Source organism: Phoxinus phoxinus, assembly GCF_949152265.1.
Source record: "Phoxinus phoxinus genome assembly, chromosome: 6".
In the NCBI taxonomy this organism is placed as follows: Eukaryota; Metazoa; Chordata; class Actinopteri; order Cypriniformes; family Leuciscidae; genus Phoxinus; species Phoxinus phoxinus.
Window position 1 is genome coordinate 7,330,359 of NC_136881.1, and position 21,060 is coordinate 7,351,418.

General features: G+C 37.5%; 1 protein-coding gene across 4 annotated transcripts in view; it reads right to left on the reverse strand.

Moving 5' to 3' along the window:
• Window positions 1-4,314: 4,314 nt before the first annotated feature.
• The window catches only part of grin2ab (glutamate receptor, ionotropic, N-methyl D-aspartate 2A, b), a 106,210-nt gene continuing 89,464 nt past the window's right edge, over window positions 4,315-21,060 (reverse strand). For 2 of the 4 annotated variants that reach the window (XM_079615561.1, XM_079615562.1), the window contains exons 5-14: window positions 19,762-19,876; window positions 14,087-14,289; window positions 13,641-13,806; window positions 12,530-12,683; window positions 12,304-12,429; window positions 11,858-12,087; window positions 10,051-10,211; window positions 9,764-9,951; window positions 8,261-8,499; window positions 4,315-7,833 (exon numbers count right to left, since the gene is read on the reverse strand). In XM_079615561.1, coding sequence (XP_079471687.1) covers window positions 6,052-7,833; window positions 8,261-8,499; window positions 9,764-9,951; window positions 10,051-10,211; window positions 11,858-12,087; window positions 12,304-12,429; window positions 12,530-12,683; window positions 13,641-13,806; window positions 14,087-14,289; window positions 19,762-19,876 — 3,364 coding nt within the window. In that variant the 3' untranslated portion in view covers window positions 4,315-6,051. The remainder of the gene's footprint in view (window positions 7,834-8,260; window positions 8,500-9,763; window positions 9,952-10,050; window positions 10,212-11,857; window positions 12,088-12,303; window positions 12,430-12,529; window positions 12,684-13,640; window positions 13,807-14,086; window positions 14,290-19,761; window positions 19,877-21,060) is intronic. The other 2 variants (XM_079615563.1, XM_079615564.1) reach the window with 2 other exon arrangements.

Below are 21,060 nucleotides of genomic sequence, written 5' to 3' on the forward strand. Positions count from 1 at the left end.
ATTTAGTGGCATTATTTTATTTTTTTGACATGTGTGTGAGTAATTAGTATCTCCAGATTCTCTCTCTCTGATATGCATCAATGTAAACATGTGTGGGGATATGTGTGCAGTCTTACTGTAGGCTGTAATGTTGTGCATATGGATAGTGTCACAATTAATTAGATTAGGATAAACTGAATGCAGATTAATGTCCATGTATTTGAGGGTGTTTGTTTAAAGCAGTATAAATGATGAAAACTTCTTTGATAGACTCTCTTCTGCTCTTCACACTGACTTCTCTCAGGCTCACCACAATACATCTGGACCTTTTAGCCCAGTGATGAGTAAAAGTAATGCTTTCACCCGTGTGCATCACTAAACACACTATGACACATGCATACACACTGCGAGAGAGACAGACTCCAGATTTCCGGAGAGGGAATGTATGGAGGCGTTTGGTCCTTGATGTACATTAAAACATAACAGATATTATAAATATAACTGTCAAAAGCTAAACAGCAAAAACAACAGCTCAAACATAAGGGGGGAGAGAGGAGAGGAGAAGATAAAATACATTGAATTTAATCAAAGTAAACTTAATAAATAGGTTTATTTAATATAATCAATAAAATCAGAAAAGGGTTTTAAGTTCCCACCCAGGAAAAAATAGTACACTACAGTGTTATCATTCATTTAAATTATTATTTTTGGTAATTGAAATTAGATTAAAAACTCAACCAAAATGAAATATTGCATTAGAAATATTGCCTTTGCAGCTCTTTAACTAAATAAGTTGAAGTACTTAAATTACTAAAACAAAAACGGAAAAAAAGAAGAAAACAATTAATTTAAAAAAAGCACGTAAATAAAAATGAAAAATTGTAAAAACAAAACAAAACCCGGAAAAAATAAAGGTTAATTCAAAAAAATTGTAAAAACAAAACAAAACTCGGAAAAAAATAAAGGTTAATTCAAAATAGTAATAAATACTATAATAGTATAAATAATACTAATAACACTGGATTGCAATGAAAAAAGGAATAATCCAACTGTCAACAATCACATACTTAAAACAAATAATAGGCCTATAAATACAACTGTCAAAAGTAAAATAAATAAAACAAAAAAGAGAGATCAAATAAAATAAACTGTATTTTAAATTAAAGTATCTAACTTCAAGCTGAGGTATATTGATAGATACTTTTTGTCCACTTCATTAACACAGTAGGTGCTTTATATCAGTTATATGGGCTGAAATCATATAATGCTACAGTATATGACCTAAAGTGTGTCAAATGACAACCCAAGTCATTGTAAATTATAGCATTGAGAATCAAACAGTTCTGTAGTGCACTTACATACTCCCATTGAGGTTCTCGCATGAAGTGCATTCCCTGCCATTAAAGTGCTCTCAAGAAATAGTAGGCCACAACTGGTTGAAATCTGTAAAGCATGCAAAGTGGTCTTTAAGCCTCCATGAAAAACAGTAATAGAGAAATAAAACTAGAAATTACCACGGTCCTTTATTTCAGACCAAAGGGTCTTAATGAATACATAAAACATGCATAAACATATTATTAATAACCATTATGGAGAAAAATGTTAAGAAATATTTCTGAACATGGTACAATTATATAATTGTGTATTATATGGTACTTTATATGGTAGGCTACAATTTTGCCAAAGGCAAGTGAATGCTTGTTAAAACATTCTAAAATGGCTAAACAAGTCGAATTGCCTTTTTCTGAATTTAATTACATATTTGATTTGAGAAAAAAAATCGAATTGGATTTTGAGTAACATTTTGAATATTAATATTGATTTCAAATTAAATGTTTAAAAAAACAAAACAATTCAACTCTAAGATATTGTAGAACTCACCTTGACTGCATATTAAAATGCTAATACATAAATAAATACATTTAAAGCTAAAGTGTGTAATTTCTGTGCCAACAAATGATTACTGTAAAAAATAATTGTATTCAAACAGGTTTCCTGAAAACTCCCACCATGTTATTGGATGGACGAACACCCGCTGAGTGTTGAGTCAATGTTGGGGTGTCAAACAAGTAAACAGAGTAATGTTTTGAAAGCAATTTTAACATCTAATAAAGTTACACACTTCACCTTTAACCAGGACAGTTGGGATGTTTAATTAAATTAATCTGAATGATAAATCAGAGACATTGTATTAGACACTTTCTTATCTACCCAAAAAGTCACATATACAGTCTTCACATATACTAGTCTTGGACATCTGAAGGAACAAGTGAACATAAACAGCATTTGTCAACTGACAGTGGGCACGCGCACACATGCACACAATGCATAAGCCTAACTATATAGTTTATGCACAAATAGTCTGACTCATTTATGTATATGAATTATGAATACTAGTAATACTAGTGCTGGATTGAGAGCATTTCTTACTTCTCTGAGCCAATTGTTGTGCCTATGAGATGCCAGATTTGTCAGGGTCTTTTGGCAACTAAATATTACAGAAAAAAAAATCTGTAAGATCTGCCAAAAGCCCATCGTGTATCAACATAATTTTGTTTTGTTTAAATGTTTCTCTGTAAAAACATGACAGGTTTATAGTAGATGCAATTTATGTAGTTTTGGTAATATTTATTTTATTTTGCTGCAGATCGTCAGCATTAAATATAGGTTACTGATACTACGAATGTTCTCCTTTGTTGCATACAGAATCACAGTGGTCCTCAGAGATCTCTGTCATTTGTGCTATGGGCACAAACCACAAATCACTTGAATTATTAAGGAGAGCTGAAAATATTTTTTTGGAACCGGTCATGCTTAAAATTTTCATCGGATGGACGATAAATTTGGCGAAAACTTCCCTTTGACATTGAAGGAGGGACCCGAGCCAATCTACAGACAGGAATATCACAGAGACTTGGGTCAGGATGCCATGCAGAAACCACTCACAATAGCCTGACATTATGGCACTGCGTTTTGCATGGATAAGCAGCACACAAGATTTCCTGTTTGCTATTTGACAAGCGCTAATGTAATTAGCAATTTTCCAGTGATTATAAGTAAGCTGATTAACTTGGCAAAAACAAGTGGTTTTCTGCAATTGAGTTCAAAGAAACTCTGCACTACAATTTCATATCTTCATTTTATGAAGCAAAAATCCATTGTTATGCTCTTTTGACCAAAATATGTGAAAAACTACCTTTTAGCTTCACTAGCAGGGGACTACTCGTCTGCCAACCTGTCAGTTTGATCTTTTGATTTACCTGCATAGTTCAATTTCACCTAAAGGAATGAAACATACTGTTACTAGTCATTTTAAAATAACCTAAATAGTCTCAAGTGACAGTAAAAATATATGTAAAGGGAAACTTTGAAAAATGGAAGCGGTTACATCTCACCATACCATTTGACTTGAACATTTTCTTCTTCAGTACATAAATGACTTGCTCTCGGTTAAACATCCTGCTGGAAAAAATAGATACAACTTTCTCATCCAGTGAAATGAATGCATGTCAAAACGATACAAATAAAATATGTTGCACTCATTTGGCTATCATGTCTGTTTCAAGCTGACTCTATACTCTCAGGTCTACGTGTTGTTTTAACACAATTTTTTTTTATGCCAAATTCAAATTCCACAAGGGTAAGAATTGTTGGAATACAGTGCAATTTTTGTGCAGCATTATCATAATTTAACATTATTACAACATTTAAATATAATCAATTGTAGACAGGGGATCAGGCAAGTGTAAACTAGACTAAATTTGCATAATGGAAGCGATGCAAATGATGTAAAACAGCTCAATGTGCAAATAGATTTATTCAGACGGTCAAATCTACCTGTAAATACAAACTCATACTGGTTGTGTAAACCACTACAATCTAACCACAACCCATCTACTCTTGACATTGAAATATCCCACGGTGTCTTGGATCTGGATGTTGTTGTCTACATTCAGATGTTCACAAGTGAGATGTTGATGCACACAGACAAGGCCTTCTCCATGGAGGCTGATATGAAATATGAATATGCTAGTATTTCGTAGACATTAATGAGGTTAAAAACAAACAGCTAATTTGAATATTTCTTGGGTGTGTAAACACAAGAATGCCAGTCCGGATACATCGGCAGAACCAAAATGGTTAGAGGCAAGCGTGTAGCATATGACAGACTAACCTTATGAAAAATGCTCTTCTTTTCTAAAGCCACGATAGATACTCTTTATTATTTTCAAACTGTGTTTGTGTGGTAATTCTGAATACACCCTGAAATGTTAACCTCACTTGCTTCAGACACAGCATTTACTGAAAACACAGCAAAGAAAGTTGATCCAGTTAACATTTGGTCATACGACAGTTTTATGTTTGTATTCAAATGAGAATCAAAATCACATCTGAGATGAATCCATATTTTCACATTCACTGTAAACATATACTCCCATTCACATCAAAATCAAAAGGAACAATCCTAAAAGTTTGACCATAGAGAAGATTAACATGCAGCTATCTTTTTTTCTTTTTAAATATATACGCAATTAAATCACATTAATAAATTAATTCCACATGTATAACAATTCATTAAATGAAAGGAACTAATAATAAAACATATTAAAACTAGGAAATTTCATACATAAATATAATATTGCAACCTGATATTGTGCATATCGCTGGAACGACCATTATAATTCAAAACAACCAAAAATATTTGTGAAGAATGAGTTTGTGGTTGGATTCTACAGGAAGTGATGTGGTTATGTGTTCGAGGCAAACAGGGACTTTTTATATCTCGGTGGTTCTGTACTGACATCATTAGTTGGTGTGGGCTTTTATATGGTCTACGCCTTCTCAGCGTCCCTTACGACCACAAGAAAGACAGTATACCTCTTTTTCTGTCACTTCCCTGCATTTCTCTCCTCCCGTCACAATAAATATACTTTGCACACCTTTCAAATATTTGGCAGTGTATAAAACTGTGTAAAAATTGACTACCACTTTTCTCAATATTCTAGACAACTATAGAAATATGCTCAAGATGATACAATTTAGATGAATGAACTGACACTTACTACACTGTTGTGCTGTGAGCAGAGGAGTGTCTTCCTGCATTTGCGCTCTGCATGCAGTCAAGGTACGGACAGATTACAGGATGGGGAGGGTCATTGACTTTTTCCTCTTGGTGTCCTCAGAGACACAAAGGAGCTTTGCACCGAGTTTTCCTTCTCTGAAATTCTCTAGCGTGCTTGATTTCAGAGATTACACCCGAGACTAATCATTCAGGTAGTGCATTTTGTCACAGTTCAGGTTGGAATGGAAATCTAATCTTAGTACTATAAGCAGTCTTTTTGGACTGTGCCTCAGCACAGCTTTTACACCGAAATGCATTCGTACACGCATTTATAACAGATGTTCTGCCACCTTTCCAAAAACTCAATCAGGTTTAGATCTGCTAAGCAATTATTTATTTCAGAGCATGTCATTGTGTGCAAGTGCACACCTGTCATTTATGCCATTACATTGTATGTGGTATTCGTTTTTTGGTCAAGAGAGATTCTATTATTATACCTAACGTTGTCCTTTCTGTGGTTCGAGATCATGTATTGTTTGTGCCTCTAGCATGTGAATGTGTATTTGTGTGTGTGTGTGTGTGTGTGTGTGTGTGTGTGTGTGTGTGTAAAAGTGCAGAATGTGGATATTCACGTAAGTTTTATTTATTAAATTTTTTGGTTGCTCGTGTTGCGTGAAAAAGGAAACTCTTTGGAGCTGCCCCTGTACTTCCAAGCAGCTTTCGCTGCTCTTCCTTCGCTCGAAGGCGCGAGAGCGTCCTGCCCACCATTTCTGATGTTTTCTGGAAGACACAGAGCTGCCGCTCAACTAGAGGGGAGGACCTGATGTAAATTTGAACTCTGGTTTCTGTTCAGACAGATAAGTCCAAGAAGGGAAACAAAATATATTCCAAACTTGCTTGCCTTATAGTCATAAAGCCTTACAATCCTGCCAAGAGTTCCACGGTTAAGCCATATCCTGGTGGAAATATCCATGCATGTCTTTTCATTGTCTCTCAGACCTCTCTCTCTATCAGACATCAGACTCGATGCTCGGCATCCTCTTGTAGACACGCCGAGCGCCCCCAGCGCTCATTGCCCTGGGGGCAGTGTATGTGCCGACAGGGGGAGGGGCTACATAAGGCATCACATGCTCGGGGTAATAGAGGTCAGGGGTCACCATCCCCATACCGAGCATATTGCCATCAGCCTGGCCTAATGTGAGCGGCACCAGCTGCTTATAAATGTCTGTGGAGCTGCGGCCATGAGCTAGACGCTGGTCGTCACGAAGCGTCTGGAGAAAGGGGTTTTCCGTCGGGCGCGCTGGATACATCGACTTGCTGCGACGACCAATCCCGAGTCCACTGACACCCACCCCCCCGAGGGTGTGGTTTAGGTGCACAGACTGGTTTTTTAGGGGCTTGTCTGGGATCAAAGTCGCCGAGGGCATGTTGGCATACGGCGTGCTGTCCTGCAGGCTCACCCGCCGTGAGTTACTCTTCTGTGGCAGGTTCTCATACGAGTGCTGGCGGATGATCACGCCCTCGTTCTGGTAGTGACTAATTAGACCGTCGCCCTCTTGGTCACTCTGGGGAAGATAGGCTGTGAAGGAAGCATCAGGCTGGGGGAGAAAAGGAGAGAAGGACCTGTCAACACTTCCGCCGCCGGTGCCCCGTCCATCTGGATAGAGGAACTGGTCTTCGCTGATGTCGTACAGGTTTCCAGAGTGCAGGCAGGCATCGCAGCGATACTGAGGGGACCGTACAGTGTAAAGCCCGGAGTAACTGGACACTTTCGACAGGCAGCTTCGGCAGTGTGTCTGTCGTGGATCCTGAGTAGAACCAGGCCCACCGGCGATGCTCCCTGCCCCGCTGGACTTTCCATATGTGTTGTATTTTTTATCCTTCGCAACGGCGGTTTGCATCACGTCTGGTTCATGGGCCTGGGAGAGCAGACTGCTATTCAGCTGCAAAATTGGCTGCTGCTCTGAGGAAGAAGGTGGCCGGTGCTTAGTGTCACGGTGGTCGCTGAAGATATCTGGGTAGTGCAGCCCATGCTCCTGGTCAATGGAGTCAATGGTATAAATCTGACTCCCCTGGCTGCTCTGAGAGTACATATGAGCGCTGTGGTTGCTCTGCTGGCTGGGTTGGCTCCGCAATGTTGAAAGCTCCACATCGCTCACTTCCCGCGGTTGGCGGTTTCGTTTTCGAACCGTTTCTTTTAACTTGTGCTGCTTCTGCAAGTCCACCCGACCAGAGCAATCTGATATATCCGAGCGAGCAGGTGCGTCTTCGGGCAGGTAGCGCTGGCTCTTCATAGGTAGGGTCTCGGTAGGCTGCGGGGCAGATGGTGGAGAATTTCCCCCAGGTTCTGGGTTCTGCCGTAGGGTCTCCACAGACTTCTTCCACAGAGCACGTGGCTTGGAGGCAGGAGGTCGTATGGTCTCACCTCCGCCTCCTGAGCCCCCGTTTCCAGCAACACCTGGCTGAGCATCCGTCAAGCTCAGGGCACGTTGCCCTGGCAAGAGAGTGTTGTTAAGTGGCTCTTTGTGACGGTTGCTGAGCATGGTGCTGGTATTGCTATAGGGCATGTTTTTCTGGGCGAGGTTGTTGCCTTTTCCTCCGCCCATAATTTCCAGCAAGCCCTGGGTAGGAGGGAGAATGCTAGTCACGGGGCGTTTGGGTGAGGTAACTCCAAGGGTGGTGATCTCTTTAGCAGATTTCAGAAGGTGCAACATGTTGGCCTGAGGGCTGAAGCCCAACTCTGGGGCTTTCTTCATTTCGATATGGACACCGTGGATACAACTCCAAATCCCCTATAGGTGGAATGGAGACGGAAATGTTAACAGAAAGAAGTTCATAAGCGGAGGCTAACACCAAAAAGTATATATTAGCACAATATGTCTCAATATAGTCTCTCTGTATTTTTTCTGGGTTCTGAAACTCTATAAACAGATGGAATAAAGTAATATATCCTGCTGTGACAAACAACCGCACCCTGTAACTTTATTCTAGAGACGGTGGCTGGTGCTATTATATTCTGTTATATAAGCTCTTTCTTATTTCACAGCAAAAAATGTGTTTGTCAGCACATAAGCAGCAATCCCTACTCTGATGATGCTTTAAGACGACTGTGGTAAACAGCCACCATGACATGTTAATATGTCAAGATTGAGCAGATAATGGTTGCCTTCAGCAACGGAATCTCTCTAGTTAATTTACCGTAGTGTTTCTGTGACATACCCTGCTGATAGTGAAGAGAATTCCTGGCCGACCAGAACAGAGACCAGTGAAACAGTAACGTAGCCTCCAGTAGAAGAGGTGCTCCCAGACAAAAGTAATTAGCGCCAGAGCCATGGCAGCCGCAAGCATATAGAACACACCAGCCATATTATCCACATCCAGTTGACTGCTCATCACTTCATTCTTCTCATTATGACAAATACCAGTTAGCCACTGGGCCTCCAGCTCCTCCATCTCACCTAATGCACAACACAAAATTACTGTTAATGCTTATGCATAGAAATACAGGCTGGCTCTGTTCCAAACACTAGCGAGCTGTTTACCTGGGAAGCATTTTTAAGCATTTCAGGCAAGTTCCCAACAGAAAAGCTGTTAAATAGGCAGCAAAATAATGTTGCCTTGAGAGATATTGTATTAAATAAATTAAAAATAAATCGAATCAAACAATAATCTTTTTAGATTTTAAAGCACCATCTCTAACACATACGCTTTACGGAAAAAGCACTACAAGACTTATGAAATTGATCCTCCAAAATAAGAAAATAGTACAATAATTGAATCTAAATTAACTTCTTTAACCATTATTTCACACCTGGAATATTTCAATCTGATAACAGCAATCTGCTGTAAAAAATGTGTATTTAATGACTGCTAATTTGCATATTTGACTGCTGTTCCTGGCAATCAATCTAATACGCTGAAGTCGTTTTGCTCACTTTGTTCTACCACTCAAAAATGTGGGGTTTGCAAGTCTCTTATGCTCACCAAGGCTGCATTAATTTGATCAAGTAAAACAGTAGTATTGTGAAAATAAAAAAAACAATTAAACATCACTCCAGTCTTCAGTGTCACAGTGAACAATTTATTTGAAATAGTCTTTTATCATATCATATGTGTGTGTGTGTGTGAGATTTTTAAAAAATCTAATTAGTATTTCATGTAAATTTATTTACTTGACTGAAAAACTGTTGTTGTGCAATACGTGGGATATACTGTTACCTGGTACATTCTACTCATCAGATCACCATAACAGGGTTTATTTTGCAATAATGACGACTAACTGTACATGATCCCTTACATATTTCTGTGTGCTATGTATGTTTTGTGCTCATCAGAGTATTGCGTCAATAACAAGCGCTAAGGTAAAATCTATCCAAATCATGCACTTCAGGCTATTTTTTTACATTTGCATTTATGCAGTTGGCAGACGCTTTTATCCAAAGCAACTTACATTACATTTCAAGGTACACATTTACATTCTTATCAGTTCTTTTTTTACCTGGGAATCAAACCCATGACCTTGGCATTGCAAGCGCCAACGCCCTACTGTTTGAGCTAAATAATTGTTTTAAATAAATAATTTATGAAATTCCATTTAATTTAGAATGCTGCCAATGTAGAGAGCGAGGAATCTCACTAAGGTTTGGAACAGAGATAGTGTTTAATACAGAGGTCATGAAATAAGTGAAATAACAAGAGAGAAATGCAGAAAAACACTTATACCATCTCCAATGATCCCGAGGATAGCAAGGTCGACCAGCCGTTTCCAATAGGATCCTTTCTGCAGGGCAATGCCATATCCTGTTGTGGCAAAGATGTAGCCACTGCCAATAGTTACTAGCTTACAGCCATCATCACGCCCCGCCATATAGTTGAGCACAGCCGCATCATATATGAAAGCATCCAGTTTACTGTATAAACCAATAAAGCACAATTATTGGCTTGTATAGATTTACAGAAAAAATATGTCTACCAAAATTTGCATAGAAAATTGTATCTCCCAGCCATACCCAGTCTTGAGGCTGACCAGTGCATCCACAACTCCAGCTTGATGGTATTTCACCATGTACTGGTGCATGTCTGGGTAGTTTTTCCTGATGTTTCGCTCTGTGCTCCCATTAGGCACGGTCCCAAAGCGAAACGGGGGTGAATAGGAATAGGGACTCTGAAACTATGAAAGAGAAAAAAATACATAAATTACATAGAGAACTGTGAGGGCAGCTTAAACAGATACATGGACAGAATCAATACAAGCTCAAATACAGAAATAAATCCAGCGAGATAAACCTAGTAACTGGTGCAGTTCAGACGCTCCATCTTCTAAATTTATAATGACATACGGATGCTCTCTTAAAACCTAGTGAGCTGCCAACTAGACGGTGCACTGGAAAATATATTTTGTCAGGTAGCCTAAAAACTGTGCCTCATGCTGTAACATCTGAATTAACTGGCTTTATTCAAAACAGAGAAATTATTTACTGAGACAAATGGAATACATAAGGTTACACCCAAAAAATTTTTTTTTAGGTAGACATAACTTCCTATATCACCAACTGTATATTTTTATACTTTTGTTACGGGGAATTTTAAGCATACACTCAATGGATAAATTAATCTCACACTGGATTTGTGATGAGCTAAGCAACAAATCATAGGCAAGATGGCTGACAGAGCCAAAGATGTTGTTTATAAGTGTGTGTATATATAGTTCAAACGTTGGGGGTCAGTAAAATATGTTTATAAAGAAATTTATACTTGTATTATGCAAAGACACATTCAATTGATAAGTGTTACTAAAAAGACATTTATAATGTTACAAAAAAAATGTTTCTTCATGATTTATTCTTGATTTATAAGCATATCTATAATGTGTTTAATAATTGTATTTTCATACTTTATTAATGATCAATTTATAATTTCTAAATGAAGTATTGCATTTGCAAACCAGTTATTTATAAGTGTTTAAGTAAATAATTAATAAACGATTTAAATGTACATTCATACATCTAATTGTTCAGACATATAGTAATAGTTACTAGTGTGTTAATACATGCTTTATTATACCATGTATTTCTACTGTAATCCATGGTGAATTCAGGTAGTTATACTATAAAGTATTTTAGTAGTGGTCAGTTAACTATTTTTGTGAGATCATCTAAAGTGAGGACTATTCATGCCTTGTAAAGCATTTACAAAGAAGATTTAAAGGCTCATTTATCTTCTAAACAGAAAAAGGAAACAAACACAACAGTAATACAAAACATAGAGTTATTTAAGATGTATGAATGTACATTTAAATAGTTTATTTATCATTTACTTACACTTTCTAAGTGATCTTATGAACCACTGACACCTCCTAAATAACTGGTTTGTATATAATGCAATACTTCATTTAGAAATTATAAATTGATCATTAATAAAGTATGAAAATACAATTATTAAACAAATTATAGATATGCTAATACATCACGAATAAAGCATATATAGCAGTATTTATAAACTGCTTATTAATGTATATGAATGAACTGTTTATTAATGCTTAACTAATGATTCATAGCGTGCAGTTATTATAAAGTGTTACCGACATGGGAAAATATATCAAAGAAGAAAACACTAATAATATAAACAAATATTCAAAAACATTACAACATGTAAATAACCCGAAACTTTAGAACAATGGTGTGTCACACAGAATAATCCAGTCACATATTTCAGTTTCATCCTAAATTACAGGTACAGGTATACATGCGTACGTATATAGGTTAGAGAAGCAGTAGAGCGTAAGACAGCTTACTAGATTTCAAGACAAACAATTACCTTTCGGTCACTGAGGCCTGTGACTTGGTCCACAAATTCCTCTTGGATCATAAAGGCAGCCAAGTTGGCAGTGTAGCTGGCCAGGAAGATCACAGCGAAAAAGGCCCATACGGATACAATAAATTTACTGGTAGTGCCCCTGGGGTTCTGTACTGGGACAGAGTTGTTGAACACCAGACCCCACAGCAGCCAGACTGCCTTACCAATGGTGAAGGAGGGTCCATGAGGGTCTTTAGAAATGTATAACAGAAAGAGGGAAAGTAGTGAGTAGAAGTGAGGAGTGAGTAGCAAGTTACAAGAGAATCGTGGATCTACAGGTACTCAAGGTGCTTATTTTTTAAATGTTTAATGTTCAGATTTTCCGATTTTAATCATGTATCCTGCATGTTTTAGATCATCTTATAGCAGAGGGGTTTTGACTGTATGGTTGATGTTGTGTATCATACCTTTGCCCTGCGCCAGGTTTCTATTGAAACCGAGCGGACTGATGAATTCAAAGAGGAAAACAGCGATTGCTGTGACGATGAGTAACATGACAAACATCATAACCCACACTGAAGCACTGAAGGGTTCTGAGGGAGGAGAGAGAATTGAGAAAATGCATGAGAGCAGACAGAGATAAGAAAAACACTGATTCCAGAGGGATTTCAAAGATATTATTTCATCTAATACCTAGAAACGCAGAGGGCGACACTGTTCCATTGCTACGTGACACCATCACGCTGATGCCTGTCTCGACAAATGGGACAGAGAAGTCTATGACCTCTGACCGCTCTTCATTTATGGTCAATGAGCCCACGGCCATTATCGCCTTTTTATTGTATACCTACAGAGCAGGGAAAAGAAAACACCTCAAGAAAAAGAAAACACACTGACTGAAACAGAAATACACAAAAGTGGATGGATGGATACCATAAAAAGATGATAGACATACCAATAGATAGATCGATAGATAGAGACAAATAGATTGATAGAATGATTGATAGACGGAACGATAAAACGACTGATAGACAGATGGATATATAATAGATAGACCAATAGATAGAACGACAGATCGATACAATGAACGTTATATTATAGACAAATAGAACGATAGAACAACATATAGATAGATTCGCTCATTAGGTCTTTTGAAGCGACTAACCTCCCCAGATAGATAGATAGATTGATAGAAACAAATAAAACAATAGATAGACAAATAGAACAGTAGATAGAAACAGATACAGTAGAACGATACAACGATAGATAGATAGATAGAGACAGATAGATAAATAGATAGATAGACAGACAAATAGAGAGAGTGGATAGAATGATAGATAGATACACTGTAGATAGATAGATAGATAGATAGATAGATAGATAGATAGATAGATAGATAGTGACAAATAGAACGGTAGATAGACAAATAGAGAGAGTGGATATAACGATAGATAGATAGATAGATAGAGACAAATAGAACGATAGATAGACAAATAGAACGATAGATATAACGATAGATAGATAGATAGAGACAAATAGAACGGTAGATAGACAAATAGAGAGAGTGGATAGAATGATAGATAGATACACTGTAGATAGATAGATAGATAGATAGATAGATAGATAGATAGATAGATAGATAGATAGATAGATAGATAGATAGATAGATAGATAGACAAATAGAACAGTAGATAGACAAATAGAGAGTGGATAGAACGATAGATACACTGTAGATAGATAGATAGATAGATAGATAGATAGATAGATAGATAATTCGCTCGTTAGGTTTTTAAGAGCGACTAACCTCCCCCACCATGCCGTTCCAAACATTATTGATCTTCTTGCCATGTTTGCCATTTGAGACCAGGTAAAGATCATAGGTGAACTTTACATTTCTCGCAATCTTCTTCAGGATGTCTATACAAAAGCCCTTGCAGCACTTCTTGACATAGGAGCCGTCCGTGGAATTACTGCGGCATATACAGGCACAGAGATATAGAAACACAGCTGATACTGAGAAAGATTGAAGATACCTCCTCAATCTAATAAGTTCTAAATATAACACACTAAAAAGTTCATAACCACATTAGAGACAACACAATTATTCCACTATTCCCCAGTAAAAGAAAGCTCTCATGCTGAAGGTTAAGACAGGATGTATAATGCCTGCAGAACCAACTGGTTTATTCAAAACTGGTATTATCTGCTAAAGTTGTTCTTTAAAGTTAAATAAATAAAAATATAACTCACTCTTTAATGTGTTTCCTGCAAGGTACAGAGTTACGATTACATGTGCCTGTAAGAATGTCCACATCATCCACTATAACAAAGGGTCTTTCTTCTAGAGTCACAATGCTCAAGTGGTTCTCATCAGCGTCCGCGTCCCCGAACGAATTATAACGCGGCCACACTGGAAACTTCAACTTCAATGTGTGGTTTTCCCATCGTCCCATCTGTAGAAATACACAAACAAACATTGACTCACAAATAAACAAGGTTTGAAAAGTTTGAAGGTTCTTCTCAAGTGCCCTCCATTATTATGTTTTGGGATGAAAATGTGATTTTCCGCTCTTCAAAGCAAACCTAAAAATTGTTATTAGGAAAACACTGCATATTTGATCCGGCAAGCAAGTAAGCCACATTCAAACACTGGGACCAGATCTATCTTTCCTTCAGTCTTCCTCCTCCTATGTCATCTCATTCTCTCTTTATTTACTATCTGCTTATGATTAGTTGACATAAAACATATCCAAGAATGTTTTATCAATATTTTGATATTTTTCCTTCTGTTTTTCTATTTCATTATTTATGTTTTAATTTCTGTAACTAATCAAGATTTCAATAAAGATTTCAATAAATTTCAGATTTTTAAATTTGCTTACATTTTTGCAGTACATTTAAATTTAGATTCTCAACTAGTGGTTTTTGACCCAGAAATTAGTTGCAGGTCTTTTCAGATGAATGGGGTTTTACTTTTAGCAGGAAAACAAACAAAAAACAATTCTAAATGCAAATATGGTAATACAATATTAACCTAACCATATAATCAACCCCAGTTAGGATATAAAAATAAAAATGTGCTTATCAAGTTTTAAAAGGGTGGAGAAAATTCTTTCTATATATTTTGTGGATGACTTTAAAGACCGGCCAATCAAACTTTATGGTATTTCGGTGCAAATTCATCTGTCTCTTGGTAATATGACTAATACCAATATTATAATCGGCCCTGTATTTGTTCCATGTGTTAGGCTGGTAAATCACACTTGGTCTGCTGTTTATGCATTCGCAAAATTCTCAGTTTTCGTTATTCAGCCTATGTCATGTTAATAATTTCGCACATTGTTTGGCCTCTGTGATTCATGCTAATATTAATCAACGTCAATGTTAAATTGTAAGATTTTTTTTGTTACTTTTGTACAATAAACAATTTTGGTCGCAACAAGATAATATTGGGGTCCTCGTACGAAAACCAGTTTGGAACCACAGGTCTAAATGGTCCTGCGGGGTAAAAAATACATTTTTACAAAAGTACATAAGTGTCTTAAAGGCACAAAATGTAAGATTTTTGCATCAAAATATCCAAAAACCACTAGCACAGTGTTATATATATTGTTCACTTGTGTATTTACATTATACCAAATGTTTCCAACCGTTTAAATCCAGATTCAAAATTTTGCAATTTTAACCAGTGTAACGTCCCTCCTCATTGCGTCGCCTGTCGATGGAGTCATGTCCCCAGTTTCTGCTTTTACTGCTATAGAACCATTGCGACACACTGAGCCTCATGAACATATGCGGAAGTAGTAGTTCCTAGCACACCACTGTAGTTGTTTCGCACAGCTGTCATGGACCACAATTATTCGTTATCTTTGCAGCAGGTTCTGTCGCCAAAGATAACTTCAAGAAACGTAAACGTATGGGTGAATCAAACGACCCAAGAAGAGTTTTGGACAAGAGGAGAAATCAAACGCGGATCAGTATTGGTGTGGAATTTCCTAGATAAAAAGAGCTTCAGGACAAACTTCGATCTTGGATGCGATTTATTCATAGACTGTAAAAAAATATGGATGTAGGGTCAATGACATCACCAGTAGGTTTCTGAAGAGTATGTTTGAAGCCAAAAATAGGCGGAGCCTGCCGTCGCCATCTTGGCAGTACGTCACCGCGCGTCACTCCCGGATAACCGAAAATGGGCAAAGAGGCGGGACGTGGGTGGAGCTGAGGTGCCTGGTTACCGAAATCACGCCCGCCTAGCTCGACGTGAACGAGTTTAGTTATTATACTATAATAGTTAAAAGACATAGCTAAAAGTGAGACTATGTGTATCGTGATGCTGTATTATTCTGCTAGTTAAAAATGTATTATGCAGTAACTTACAATATTGCCGTTAGCTTGTGACAATAATTATTGTGCATTGTGTCAGTCAGCGAGGCATCGCACGTCAAGGTCAGAGAGAGCTTTATTCAGTCCATTTTTAAATTCTGATTTTGGCCGCCTCTTAAAGGTATGTGGAGTTTTTCTACTAAAATTAATCAATTTTTTATTGCCTGTGTGTGAAGGGGTTGTAATCTCACAATAAAATGATCCACTTGGCGGGTTTTGCTATTACCTCTGAAAGCAAGTATTCCTATTTCTATGTGAAGGCTCCGGGTCGGATTTGCCGCGAAATCCAGTGACGTGACTGAGACCTGCATGCGCTCTCCCGAGCCTCTCGCCTCGTCTACTGACTTTGCACTCAACAGCGGCGACTTTGCAACTTTATGACATGGAGTCTGCTAATACTAAGAAACGACCTGCTCCCAGCACAACACAGACTCCAACACAAACTCCACATAATAATAAAAAAACAAAAAAAGCATAGTTTACTCGATTGTAAACGTATTGGTTGCAATCTGAAACCTCACCGCTAGATGCCGCTGAAAACTCCACATAGCCCCTTTAAATGGGTCAAACTATAGATATCACCTAAGAAGTTCAAGTAAATGCGCTAGAAATCCACGCTCATTCAAGGACGTGCATTTTATTGCATGGACGGAGAAAGCACCGACACCTGAAGGATTTCATCTGATGGTACTTTTTATTTAACACTAAAACGTTAAATAAGCATATAGTCTTATCGGTTCCGGGAGAGCAACGATACCGCAGAACGAGAGTAGCCTCTATATCTATAGACGTTTTTAAATCTGAAAACTCCAAAAAGCGACGAAATTGTCAGACATCCATGAGTGCATGTTCACAGAGGAAAACAACTGAAAAACAGCACTGGTCCTCTCGATACTCGACAACGACGGAATCCAAAGGCGTGGGCGAAGGTATAATGCATGTATTAAATTGTAAATTGTAATTAAATTGTAAATTTAAATTGTAAATTTAAATTGTAAATTTATTTAAATTGTAAATTTAATTAAATTGTAATTAAATTGCACAAACACGGCAGAGATGCCAAGTTCAGCAGCTGGAATTAGCTGAGAATTAATGTGACGCTAACAGACATCAGACAAACGGCTAGCATTGACATCAGCGGCAATCCACCTGTCACTCAAGTGGCCACGCCCTTAATTATGCAGAAATGTAAGGCTTAATATAATTTGAACGGGTGAGTTATAAAATTATTTACCCCCCTCACAGTTGTCATAAAGGGCAATATTAGCTATATAGACCAAAAGCACTTTTTGCACCAGGCTGTAAACATGTTTTTCTGCTGTAAAGTTGGGCATTTTAACATGGGGTAGATACAGATTTGACTCCCTTTTGCATCCTGCCTCAAGCGGCCAGTCGATGAATTGCAGTTTAAGTCACTTCCGTGTTGGTTTCAAGAGAGAGACAGGGAGGTTGCCGCTCGGTTGTTTTTAATAGATAATTGAGCCACTGTTTGGATTTGTTATAAACCTTAATTGACAAGCTTAGTCTTGTTTTCTTAATTAACTGCAAGTAACATGTATATATTTATTGACCAATTAATAATCAAGTAGGCCTATAGATAATCTGATTAGTTTAGTAATATTAGTATTAGTAAGTAATATTAATAAGATTAGTAATAAATGTATACTAGACATACAGTATTATTGCACTTGGTTTGTGCTTAGGTAATCAACACTGTTTAAAGTCCCCCTGTGGTGAAAATCAAGCTTTTAATGTTGTTTATATGTCTATGTGGTGTTTTAATATGAATTTGTTCACGGTTTGTCTTAAAGCATAAGTCAACACCATTGCTGAGTGTTTTTTCCTTAAAACATCAGTGAACCAAATACAGTCTCGAAAACGCGGTTTGAAATCGCTGGTGTTTCTGACATCACAAAACTACCTTGTAAACAATCAGGTCAACGTGTGATCATCAACGAGTGGATCTCTGATCTGGTGTGAGTGAGTGGAGGCGGGAGTAATTTGCATATTCATAGAACAGCGTATACTAAATGAGGCAAGGGTGTAGAGTTACATTCAAGCTATTTTAAGGCATGAAGAAAAAAATTTCAATTAAAAAACTTTTAAATATGTAATTTTAGTGATCAAAGATGAGTTTTAAGGGATAACATTATTGACTACAAGGGGACTTTGCCATAGACTTGTTCACTTGTTAGACTTGTTAGTGTAATTAAATAGGCTACAGTATGTGTTTTAGACTTTTTGCAAATGCTGTGGGTACATTCAAATGTACCTTTAGTATGATTGCTTTGAATGTGTAAAATTGCACTGCGTTACCCCACCATGACATAGAGTAGTAATTTAGCATTTAACATTACGTTACTTGCAGCTAATTAATTAGGATTAAATAAAATCATGTGATCAAACGTAACGGTTGTAAAACTTCATTTCATTACCTCATCCATGAACATGATTTGTGAGTCCCAGCGGATTGATTTCCATCAGTAGTGGAGGTGAAGACGACAACTCCCATCATTCCACGCTCCTTCACAGCGCCATCAAGCTACGCCTTTGTTATTGTTTTGAATATGTGCCCACTAGCGGCAAAAATTACATACTGTGCCTTAAAAACTGCATGCGCACTGATTACAACAGAAAAATGCTGTTTAAAGTAGTTTTAGATAGCACACCTAACCGCTGTTACTGCTTGAAATGTCATGTCAGCTAACCCATGTAACAACATAATGTATCAAGTTTACCCCATGTATGTGCTCTTTGCGCCATAGTCATGTGTGCCGTCATGTACGTGTGCTCGTCTATAAGCTCCGATAACACGATCGGCTCACACCCTGTTCTAGCCCCGCTGCAGTGAGAAATGATTAGTGTCACACTTTTCACACAATCACTGCAGGGTTTTAATGTGAGTGTGTGTGTCTTCACACACACTGCAGGGCACTGTCAAAACACACAGCATCCAACACACCTCAGAGAAATAACAACTCATTAAAAGAACGCATGAGTGAGCAAACGATTACGAAAACGAGTGTGTGAAGCATCGAGATAGAATAGGAGAACATGTAAAGCTAATTAGAGAAAGAGAGCAAAGACAGAGAATAGATTACTGTACAAAAAACAAGCAAATAATATATGCTAATAGCCAAAATAGAGAGAGAAACGAAAAAGGGCAATAAGCAGCACAAGCGAATTGGATGGAGACACATGTGCACTCTTCTCCATTTTAAAGCTGGGAATAATTTCACAATAAATCAGTAATGAAACCATTGCGTTAATAAGGGCTATTTTGACTCTTTATGACTAAGTAAACAATGTTTTAAGTCATGTGCATGAAAAAACCCCAGGCTGTGAAATGGGAAGCACAAATGAAATGTTCTTTTTCACTAATAGCAAAGCCCAGTGCATTTTCAGTCACAGTCACAAAAAGGCTTTGAGCTAGTAAACAGAATATTGATTGTTTATGGTTCCTGAATCCCCTCACAGGCAAAGCTAACAGAAGAAAATGAAGATTCGGGAGGGATATAAAGATTAAAGGCTCTTTATCTTACCTTCTCCCATTCCCTCTGCGTGTTCAGAACAATGACAACCAGTTTGGGATTGACTTGGTAGCCATCGTCCATGAATGAATGATCTTTACCCCCTAGATTGACTCCCATCATATATCTGCAACACACATAGGCACAAAAAACACAAACAGTTTAAACTCAACAAGGGCATTAGATGCTTTAAGGTTTACTTGTCATATTGCGTTCGGACCAAAGTGTTTAGGGGCATGCAAGTCATTTAATGAAATATAAGTGAAAAGCTCAAAGGTAAGCAATATAAATAACATCTGATTGAATGCCATTTTGTGTCTTATCTTATCTATTTTACAAAGACATTAAATTACTTAGACAAATTGATCTGTCCCAGTTCCATGTTTTTGTAGCGAAAACCCAAAATTCAATGAGCAAGCACACCAATGAACTATGTCCTTCAAATGCATTTAGACTCCCAACTAATTAATTTTAAATGGACAAATTATGCAGTGATGTATTTTTCCCCTATGCTATCTTTCAAAGCATTTAAATTAAAGTATTTTAATGTGAAATTAATGTAAAAGTATTCTTAAACACGCACGCACGCACACACACACACCAATAACAATTAAGTATTCAATCTCCACAATTTATTATTTTGTAGAAACACCCTTTTCTCCAAAGACAAACACTTTTTTGGGGTGTGTTTGTAAGAGCTTCACACACTCTGCAGGTGTTAATTTGCCCTTTAATGTAATTCTGGCAGATTTGCACCAGGTTGTTCAGGTTAATAGGATGACGCTGATGCTGTTTGAAAAATAAGATTCGCAGACTTACCATTGTAGGACATTCAACTTTATGTTCTTAAACCTCTCTGATGTTTTTGATTATTTTTTTGTGATCAACAATGGCTTTTTGTTGCAGAAACAGGTTATCTAACAGTGTGACCCTATGTTTTTTAACATTTCTTTTTCATCCATTCTGTAGCCACTCATAAATCTTCTCCTCTGCGTGGACTGCTTTCAGGGAGCTTCTTGACAGGAGTCAAAGACTTTATATACACAAAGAAGGTGCACTTACATTACGTATGAATGGGAGAAAATGCAACTTGCAATATGGCGTAATAAGTCCCGCCTTCTAAATATTAGAGATGCACCGATTTCAATTTTCTAGGCCGATTCCGATTTCCGATTTTTCATCAAGTTTGACCTGCCGATACCGATTTTAGCCGATTCCGATTTTATTTTTTCTAACCACTTTACAACAACACACACAAATGTTTTTTGTCTATGTTTTCTTTAATAGAACATTTTGCATAGAATATAGAAC